At 49.1% G+C, this 10,742-nt stretch overlaps 1 protein-coding gene and 1 long non-coding RNA gene across 6 annotated transcripts in view; both read right to left on the bottom strand.

Annotated features, from left to right (window-relative positions):
• Positions 1 to 1,491: 1,491 nt before the first annotated feature.
• Positions 1,492 to 2,480, bottom strand: LOC116969183 (zinc finger protein 239-like). Its single transcript, XM_033016099.1, has one exon. The coding sequence runs from the start codon at positions 2,478 to 2,480 to the stop codon at positions 1,518 to 1,520; it is 963 nt and encodes a 320-aa protein (XP_032871990.1). The 3' UTR covers positions 1,492 to 1,517.
• A 77-nt stretch (positions 2,481 to 2,557) lies between these two features.
• The window catches only part of LOC116969178, a 10,242-nt gene continuing 2,057 nt past the window's right edge, over positions 2,558 to 10,742 (bottom strand). For all 5 annotated transcript variants that reach the window (XR_004410663.1, XR_004410665.1, XR_004410662.1 and 2 more), the window contains 2 exons: positions 10,467 to 10,566; positions 2,558 to 2,616 (listed from right to left, as the gene is read on the bottom strand). This is a non-coding gene — a long non-coding RNA (uncharacterized LOC116969178). The remainder of the gene's footprint in view (positions 2,617 to 10,466; positions 10,567 to 10,742) is intronic.

Consider the following 10,742-nt stretch of genomic DNA (forward strand, 5'->3'; position numbering starts at 1 on the left):
CGCAGATTTTGGAATCTTGCATAGAACACAATTTAGTTAGATGCACAGAATCTCTTGCCCAGAGTGAGGGAATCAAGGACCAGAGGACATGGGTTAAAGGTGAAGGGGAAAAGATTTAATAGGAATCTGAGGGGTAACTTTCTCACACAAAGGGTGGTGGGTGTTAAAGGTTTGGACACGCTAGGGGCAGGAAACATGTTCCCGATGTTGGGGGAGTCCAGAACCAGGGGCCACAGTTTAAGAATAAGGAGTAAGCCATTTAGAATGGAGACGAGGAAACACTTTCTCTCACAGAGAGTGGTGAGTCTGTGGAATTCTCTGCCTAAGTGGATGCGGGTTCTCTAGATGCTTTCAAGAGAGAGCTAGATAGGGCTCTTAAAAATAGCGGAGTCAGGGGATATGGGAGAAGGCAGGAATGGGGTACTGATTGGGGATGATCAGCCATGATCACATTGAATGGCGGTGCTGGTTCGAAGGGCCAAATGGCCTACTCCTGCACCTATTGGCTATTGTATGGAACAAGCTGCTGGAGGAGGTAATTGAGGCTGGGACTATCCCAACATTTAAGAAACAGTTATAGACAGGAACACGGATAGGACAGGTTGGGAGGGATATGGACCAATTGCAGGCAGGTGGGTCTAGTGTAGCCGGGACATGTTAGTTGGTGTGGGCAAGTTGAGCCCAAGGTCCTGTTTCCACACTGTATCACTCTATGACTCTAACACAAAGTGCTGCAGCAACTCAGCGGGTCAGGCAGCATCTCTGGAGAACATGTATAGGTGACGTTTCACAGAGTGCTAAAGTAACTCAGCGGGTCAGGCAGCGTCTGTGGAGAACATGGATAGGAGAGATTTTGGGTCAGGACCCTTCTTCAGACTGACACGATGTTAACAGATGAGGGGGTGATCGGCAGATGAGTGAAGTAAGTGACAGAGGCGAGGGAAAATAAGGAGATAAAAGGATGTGAGATATGGATAGAGGAATGTATATGCGCAGCTTTAAGGGACATTGGTCAGGTAGCATTTGGAGTATTTCATAAATTTCTGGTCACTCCATTACAGGACTGATGTGGAGGCTTTGGGGAAGGTGCAGAGATGGTTAACCAGAATGTTTAAAAAACATGGAGCTGTAGATGCTGGTTTACAAAAAAGGACACAAAATGCTGGAGGAACGCAGTGGGACAGGCAGCATCTCTGGAAAGGAATGGGTGACATTTCGGGTCGAGACTGAGGAGGGTCTCGACCAGAAACGTTACCCATTCCTTCCAGCATTTTGTGTCTGCCTAAACAGCGCCTATCCACGTAGCGGTGTGCCAGCAGGCTGGAGGAGCAGGCAAAGGCCTTGCCACAGAGCGGGCCGGTGAAGGTGTGCTGGCCGGTGTGGACTCGCCGGTGCTCCAGCAGGTGGTCAAGGCGGGTGATGCCACAGGCTGGACATGCGGGTGAAACCCTTGCTACACTCGGTGCACACAAAGGGTCTCTCTCTGCTGGTGGTCCCGCAGCCCCCATGCTCTCTTGTCACAGTGGGAGCAGCTGCTCGCCGGTATGGGTCCGCCGGTGCTGGCGCAACCCCCGCGAGCTCTCAAACGTCTCACCACAGTACGGGCAGTCGTAGGGCGGGCCACTAGTGTGCACATGCTGGTGAGACACGGCATGGGAGGCCATGGCGAAGCGCTCTCCACACACCGGGCTGGGAACGGGACGGTCGCCGGCATGCACCCTCTGGTGGGACAGCAGCTTGGAGGTGCTGGTGAAGCCCTTGCCGCACTGGGCGCAGGTGTAGGGGCGCTCGCCGGTGTGAGTATGCTGGTGCTCCAGCAGCCTAGTGGACGTGGTGAAGCCCTTGCCGCACTGGGTGCAGGTGTACGGACGCTCGCCGGTGTGGGACCGCTGGTGTCCCAGCAGGTTGCTGGAGTGGGTGAAGCCCTTGCCGCACTGGGCACAGGTGTAGGGGCGCTCGCCTGTGTGGGTGCGCTGGTGCTCCAGTAGATGGTTAGAGCGGGTGAAGCCCTTGCCGCACTGGGCGCAGGTGTACGGGCGCTCGCCGGTGTGGGTGCGCTCGTGCTCCAGCAGGCTGTCGGAGCGGGTGAAACCCTTGCCGCACTGGGCACAGGTGAAGGGGCGCTCGCCGCGGTGGGTACGCTGGTGGGACAGCAGATAGGTGGAGCGGATGAAGCTCTTGCCGCAGTCGTTGCAGGTGTAGGGCCGCTCCCCGGTGTGCAGGTGACTGTGCACCTTCAATTGCATGGGTGACTTGAAGCCTTTGCCGCAGTCGGAGCAGGTGAAGGGCCGCTCACTGCTGTGCACCCGCTGGTGCTCCCGCAGCCCCGACAACCAGGAAAAGCTCTTGCCACAGGTGGAGCAGACATAGGGCTTCTCGCCCGTGTGAACCCGCCGGTGGATCTCCACCTTGCTTGGGCTCCGGCAGGCCTTGCCACACACGTCGCACTCATAACAATTCACCTTGTTGTACCCCGTCATGTGGTCCTCCAGCAAAGCTCAGCCCCTCGAAGCTCAGCCTGCACACCGAGCAGAAGGGGGGCTCACCGGCACCCTGGCTGTCCTCAATGGCCGCTCACGTCCCCGTCTCTCCGTCCACAGCAACGGCTCCTAAACCCTGCAGGAGGGGAACACAGAGGGCCAACTTTATGGCAAACAGGACATTACTAACGCGTTGTAGCGCGTGGCTCAGAAGGTTGCGTGTTCGAATCACGTCGGGGTCACCAATGTAGTGCGTGGGTCTCAAAAGGAAGCACGAAGTCCAGTGTTTTGAGAGGCACCTTTTATTATGTTCCTCCCGGTTGTAGGGAAGACCAAACAAGAGAAAGATGGCACCCAAACCCCTGCCTTTAAACCCTCTGGCTAAGGGCCGCCTCCGGAATGAACCACTCCCGTGCCGAGGGGTTCGACAGTATGATGGCACGACCCTTGGGAGCCACCACAGCGTGAACGTTACTTGTGCTTGAAGGGGCGAGGGGGAGAAGGGCTGGGGGTTGAGAAGGGGGGAAGAGCGAGGGGAGGGGGGTGAAGGGGGATGGAGAGGTGGGGGTGAGGGGGGACAAGGGGAAGGGATGAAGGAGGATGGAGAAGAGGGGGAAGAGCAGTGGAGAGGTGGTGAGGAGGCAAGTGGGGAAGGGGAATGAGGACAGTGGAAGTGAGGGGAGTGAGGGGGCTGGAAGTGGAGTGGGATAGGGGGAGAATGGAGGGGATGGGGTGAGGAAGGGGGGGTGGGACTGTCCCGTGACGTACCCCCGTCCCACACACATCCGACCGGCGCCCTGCCTTCACGGTGGGGTAGCCGACACCGCCCCCGCCGGCGTTTGTGGGTAACGTGGATCGGTTACACCGCGGCCTCCCGCCGCCAGGTTAACGCTGCAGTCGGAGGACCAGAGACGCTGCGCCGCGGCCTCCCGCCGCCGGACGAGCGTTGCAGTCGGAGGACCAGAGGACGCCCAGACTTACTCACTGACATCTCCCTCCGCCCGCACGCCTTGGGCTCCGGCTCCTCCGGTCTCCGGCCGCAGGATCGCCCTCGGGGAGAGAGGAGGGGGCGGGAAAGGACATGGGGCCGAGCGGCGGCAGCTGTTCCCACCTGAGCTCCCGGCGGAGGCCCCGCCTCTTCGACTCTCGTCACAAAGGACCAGGTCCCGCCCCCTCCTTGCGTCCGACCGCGTCCTGACCCCTCGGATGGACAACGCCCTCCGCCAATCGGAGCCTAGCAACAGTTGCCACGGCGCGACGGGCCCCGCCCCCCCTACACCACGTGGGGGGGGAGGGGAAACAATCACAGCAGCTGCAGAGGCTGCAAATCTGAGATAAAACCTCCAGGGGGCCCAGACTACAAAATGCTGCAGTAACTCAGCGGGACGGGCAGCGTCTCTGGGGAGAAGGAATGGGCGACGTTTCGAGGTCGAGATCCTTCGTCAGACTGAGAGTCGCAGGAGAAATGTAGAGCGTGATGTGGAGTGAAAAGCTTTTACATAGAAACATAGACAATGGATGCAGGAGTAGGCCATGTAGCCCTTCGAGCCAGCACCGCCATCCAATATGATCACAGCTGATCATCCACAAACAGTACCCCGTTCCTGCCTTCTCCCCATATCGCCTGACTCCGCTATCTTTAAGAGCTCCATCATGAAAGTATCCAGAGAACCAGCTTCCTCCGCCCTCTGAGGCAGAGAATTTCACAGACTAACAACTGCCTGTGTGAAAAAGTGTTTCCTCATCTCCGTTCTAAATGGCTTACCCCTTATTCTTAAACTATGGCCCCTGGTTCTGAACTCCCCCAACATCGGGAACATGTTTCCTGCCTCTAGCAAAGTGTGTCCAGGTTCAGCTCCTGAAGGACCGTGTTGGCGCACTGAAAAAGCAGCTGGATGACCTCAGGATAATTTGGGAAAATCCTGGACAGGACCTACAGTAAGATCGTTACTCTGAAGATACCTGAAGAGAGAAGGGACAGGTCTGCAAGTCTAAAGGTGACGCTGAGGCATAACCGAAGAGACAGACGTCAGGCAGAGCCGTGGTAGTCGGGGACAGACAGGGGTTTCTGCGGCAACAGGTGAGAGTCAAGGATGGTGTGTTGCCTCCCTGGTGCCAGGATCCAGGACGTCACGGACCGATTGCAGAGCATCTTCAAGGGTGAAGGTGAGCAGCCGGAAGTGGTAGTGCATGTCGACACAAAAGACGTCGGGAAGAAGAGGAAAGACATTCTTCAGCGTGACTTCAGAGAACTCGGAATGCGGCTGAAAAGCAGGACCTCCAGGGTGGTTATCTCCGGTTTGCTTCCAGTTCCTCGTGCTGGTGAGGGAAGGAATGTGTGGCTGAGGAGCAGGGATTTATATTCTTAGACCACTGAGATCTGCTTTGGGGGAAGGGCGAATTGTACAAAAAGGATGGGTTGCACCTTAACAGGCGGGGGAACAACAATGGCAGGTATTTCTGGGAATAATACAGGAGGTGCAGGATTGGTTCATCCCAAAGAGGAATTTTTTTATTTTTGAATTGAATCCTTTATTTGTCATTCCAAGGGGAGTAAGGGGAGACCGTTGCTGACAAGGTCAGCCAGGGACAGTATAAAAATAAAAGTACAACATAGCAAAGATGAGCGGGTTGCCAGTGGATTGGGTAACTTTCAAAGAGCTACAGAAGATAACTAAAAAGACAATACGGGGTACAAAGGTAAGCTAGCCAAGAATATAAAGGAGGATAGTAAAAGCTTATAGAAACACAGAAAATAGGTGCAGGAGTAGGCCATTCGGCCCTTTCAGCCTGCACCACCATGCAATCTGATCATGGCTGATCATCCAACTCAGTATCCTGTACCTGCCTTCTCTCCATACCCCCTGATCCCTTTAGCCACAAGGGCCACATCTTAAATATAGCCAATGAACTGGCCTCAACTACCTTCTGTGGCAGAGAATTCCAGAGATTCACCACTCTCTGTGCGAAAAATGTTTTCTCATCACGGTCCGAAAAGATTTCCCCCTTATCCTTAAACTGTGACCCTTGTTCTGGACTTCCCCAACATCGGGAACAATCTTCCTGCATCTAGCCTGTCCAACCCCTTAAGAATTTTGTAACTTTCTATAAGATCCCCCCTCAATCTTCTAAATTCTAGCGAGTACAAGCCGAGTCTATCCAGTCTTTCTTCATATGAAAGTCCTGACATCCCAGGAATCAGTCTGGTGAACCTTGTCTGTACTCCCTCTGCGGCAAGAATGTCTTTCCTCAGATTAGGAGACCAAAACTGTATGCAATGCTCCATGTGTGATCTCACCAAGACCCTGTACAACTGCAGTCGAACCTCCCTGCTCCTATACTCAAATCCTCTTGCTATGAAAGCTAACATACCATTCGCTTTCTTCACTGCCTGCTGCACCTGCATGCCTACTTTCAATGACTGGTGTACCATGACACCCAAGTCTTGTTGCATCTCCCTTTTTCCTAATCGGCCACCATTCAGATAATAGTCTACTTTCCTGTTTTTGCCTCCAAAGTGGATAACCTCACATTTATCCACATTATACTGCATCTGCCATGCATTTGCCCACTCACCCAGCCTATCCAAGCCACTTTGCAGCCTCCTAGCATCCTCCTCACTGCCCCCCAACTTCGTGTCATCCGCAAACTTGGAGATGCTGCATTCAATTCACTCGTCCAAATCATTAATATATATTGTAAATAGCTGGGGTCTGAGCACTGAGCCTTGCGGTACCCCACTAGTCACTGCCTGCCATTGTCAAAAGGACCAGTTTACTTCTACTCTTTAAAAGGACCCGTTTACTCCTACTCTTTGCTTCCTGTCTGCCAGCCAGTTCTCTATCCACATCAATACTGAACCCCAAATACCGTGTGCTTTAAGTTTGTATACTAATTTCTTATGTGGGGCCTTGTCGAAAGCCTTCTGAAAGTCCAGATATAACACATCCACTGACTCTCCCTTATCCACTCACCTAGTTACATCATCGAAAAATTCTATAAGATCCATCAGACATGATTTACCTTTCATAAATCCATGCTGACTTTGTCCAATGATTTCACCACTTTCCAAATGTGCTGCTGTCCCATCTGTAATAACTGACTCTAGCAGTTTCCCCAGCACCGATGTTAGACTAACTGGTCTGTAATTCCCCGTTTTCTCTCTCCCTCCCTTTTTAAAAAATGGGGTTACATTAGCTACCCTCCAACCCTCAGGAACGACTCCAGAATCTAAAGAGTCTTGAAAAATTATCACTAATGCATCCACTATTTCTGGGGCTACTTCCTTAAGTACTCTGGGATGGAGCCTATCTGGCCCTGGGGATTTATCGGCCTTTAATCCATTCAATTTACCTAACACCACTTCCCGGCTAACCTGGATTTCACTCAGTTCCTCCATCTCATTTGACCCCCAGTCCCCTGCTATTTGCGGCAGATTATTTATGTCTTCCTTAGTGAAGACAGAACCAAAGTAGTTATTCAATTGGTCTGCCATGTCCTTCTTCCCCATGATCAATTCACCTATTTCTGACTGCAAGGGACCTACATTTGTTTTAACTAATCTTTTTCTATAAAATCTTTTGCAGTCAGTTTTTATGTTCCTTGCCAGTTTTCTTTCCTTGAGGGAAGTTAGTGTGGAAATAGCAGGGGCTATGACAGAAATATTTCAATTGTCATTAGAAACGGGAATAGTGCCGGAGGATTGGCGTACTGCGCATGTTGTTCCATTGTTTAAAAAGGGTTCTAAGATTAAACCTGGCAATTATAGACCTGTTAGTTTGACGTCAGTGGTGGGCAAATTAATGGAAAGGATACTTAGAAATAATATATATAAGCAGCTGGATAAACAGGGTCTGATTAGGAACAGTCAACATGGATTTGTGCCTGGAAGGTCATGTTTGACTAATCTTCTTGAATTCTTTGAAGAGGTTACTCGGGAAATTGATGAGGGTAAAGCAGTGGATGTTGTATATATGGACTTCAGTAAGGCCTTTGACAAGGTTCCTCATGGAAGGTTGGTTAAGAAGGTTCAATTGTTGGGTATTAATGGTGAAGTAGCAAGATGCATTCAACAGTGGCTGAATGGGAGATGCCAGAGAGTAATGGTGGATGGCTGTTTGTCAGGTTGGAGGCCAGTGACTAGTGGGGTGCCACACGGATCTGTGTTGGGTCCACTGTTGTTTGTCATGTACATCAATGATCTGGATGATGGTGTGGTAAATTGGATTAGTAAGTATGCAGATGATACTAAGATAGGTGTTGTGGATAATGAAGTAGATTTTCAAAGTCTACAGAGAGATTTAGGCCATTTGCAAGAGTGGGCTGAAAGATGGCAGATGGAGTTTAATGCTGATAAGTGTGAGGTGCTACATCTTGGCAGGACAAATCAAAATAGGACGTACATGGTAAATGGTAGGGAATTGAGGAATGCAGTTGAACAGAGGGATCTAAGAAAAACTGTGCACAGTTCCCTGAAGGTGGAATCTCATGTAGATAGGGTGATAAAGAAAGCTTTTGGTGTGTCGGCCTTTATAAATCAGAGCATTGAATATAGAAGCTGGGATGTAATGTTAAAATTGTACAAGGCATTGGTGAGGCCAATTCTGGAGTATGGTGTACAATTTTGTTTGCCTAATTATAGGAAGGATGTCAACAAAATAGAGAGAGTACAGAGGAGATTTACTAGAATGTTGCCTGGGTTTCAGCAACTAAGTTACAGAGAAAGGTTGAGCAAGTTAGGTCTTTATTCTTTGGAGCGCAGAAGGTTAAGGGGGGACTTGATAGAGGTCTTTAAAATCATGAGAGGGATAGACAAGAGTTGACATGGATAAGCTTTTCCCACTGAGAGTAGGGAAGATTCAAACAAGAGGACATGACTTGAGAATTAAGGGGCAGAAGTTTAGGGGTAACATGAGGGGGAACTTCTTTACTCAGAGAGTGGTAGCTGTGTGGAATGAGCTTCCAGGGGAGGTGGTGGAGGCAGGTTCGATTTTATAATTTAAAAATAAATTGGATAGTTATATGGACGGGAAAGGAATGGAGAGTTATGGACTGAGTGCAGGTAGATGGGACTAGAGGAGAATAAGTGTTCGGCACGGACTAGAAGGGCCGAGATGGCCTGTAATTGTTATATGGTTATAATCTATTTTCCCGTTCCTAATTAAGCCCTTTGTCCTCCTCTGCCGGACTCTGAATTTCTCCCAGTCCTCTGGTATGGTCTCCCAGGCCCCTTTCTTTATAATGACCTATTTTTAAAGGGTAGCCTTGTAAGTAGTTAAAGAGTTTAAGTAAAGCCTTGACTGAGACTGGACAGGACCTTAGTGATGAATTAATTACATATGCACAGCAATTAACTGAACCATGTCAGTCTTACAGAAACCAATGAACCACAGAAACCACTATCAACTAACCATAAAAGCGAATCCTTACAATCAGGAGATCACAAACTGATAAGAAATTGGGAGAACGGTGGAAGGAGCCCTTGCATGTAATACTGACTACACCTACAGCAGTGAAGGTCGAAAATAATCCTCGTTGGATACACCTAACCTATTGCAAAAGGATTGGAAACTAGAAAAAGGAGGTATGAACTTGGACGTCCACCTGCAAGACTGGAGGTTAAAGGAAGTCATGCAAAACATTTTAAAAAAGGCCAGTATTTACAGTATCTTGATGAAACCAACCATGAACATAAGCAAATGCATTGCACTGAATTATATACGTGCCTCCCTGATCCCGGATACCAGGAACGAGTCTCCCCCGGTTGAATAAACTTGAACCATGAACAGTGACCCCTGATTTGTTTTGTGGAGTTCCAGGATTAGGAATAATGGTCCACCTCTCTAAAAACCAAAGGGATCGATTTGAGATGGGTGACACCTCTGAGCCACACTTAACTGGAGCTACTAGACCTCCAGCAACAGCTAAAGAAATAGGAAAAATGATAAAATGGTGAAGGAAAAACAGAATATTCATGTTTTAAAATTGCCAATGACACAGAAGGAAAGATCACATGGGTCAGAAAGGAATGGGACACTATTTTTGAAAAGCAACAGCTGACTACTGAGGATCTGCCAAGGTTACCAATGGCTCTGGTCCAAGTACCCTCTGAACTATGGGCAAAGCATAAGAATCATGTGCGATGAGTGCATTCAGCCCTTGAACATAAAGTGACTTTAAAAAAGGGTGCTGCCTTGCCATGTTTAAAACAATATTGACTGGCCCCGGAGCCTGAAGAAGGGATAGCTATGGTCATAGTATCTTTATTACAACACGGTGTATTAGTGAAAAGCAAAGTCCTGTAATACTCCTATTCTGCCAATCCCGAAAGTGGGAAGACGTAATGAATGGTGTTTTAACTAAGACTTGAGAGCTATTAAAAATAGTGATTCCTATTGCTCCTTTAGTACCTGACACCAATACTATTCTGTCATCTGTACCGGCAGAAACTTTATAGTAATTGACCTATGTTCAGCCTTTTTCTCCATACCCCTGCATGAAGACAGCCAGTTCCAGTTTGCTTTTACCTACAAAGATCAAAAAGGAGACACCTGTCCTATAATAAGACAAGAGTGTTGTGCCTATAATCCTTGATGAATCCTTTAATATCACTGACCTTGGTACCAATATTTCCCAAGCAATTGAAAAGATCCACAAGGTAGGCAGTGACATGCATGGGTACAATGAAGGAAATGGGAGCTGCTGGCCATTCAGTTGGTTTGGTGGACTCTGGGGTACTGTGTTACATTATGGCTCTGATTATTAGGGTATAAATATATCTGTGTGTGGAGAAAGAGAGACTCTGTAGTCTGTATTTTACATACTGTGAGAGTTGACTCCCACACCCACCTTGCGAAATAAAGACGTTACTGTATTACTAACTTTTGTGTTGTCATCTGTTTGAAGCAAATTTAATCTTAACACTAGGACTCAGCACATGGGAGGGGCAAACACAGAAAGGGAGGGACATCCCTTAAAACCCCTTACCGGCTAGAAGTAGATCTCTTTCCCTGCTGAAGCTACAGCGATAGCGAAACTGGAAAATCGTTGCCCAGTCGGGAAGAGTTCGGCAAGCGGTCTCCGCAAGCTGGAAAAAACAAAGACTTGGTGAGCACCTTGGTGTTAACCCTACTATGCTAGAGATAATTAATGCTATAGTTTACTGCATTATTAGTTAGTCGTTAGTAGTAAACTATATTGCATTATAGTTTACTACTAAGCCAGAAATGAGTAATAACATGTAGAGGGGAGTGGGGATAGAGC

The sequence above is a fragment of the Amblyraja radiata genome, unplaced genomic scaffold, assembly GCF_010909765.2.
Source record: "Amblyraja radiata isolate CabotCenter1 unplaced genomic scaffold, sAmbRad1.1.pri S118, whole genome shotgun sequence".
Lineage (NCBI taxonomy): Eukaryota > Metazoa > Chordata > Chondrichthyes > Rajiformes > Rajidae > Amblyraja > Amblyraja radiata.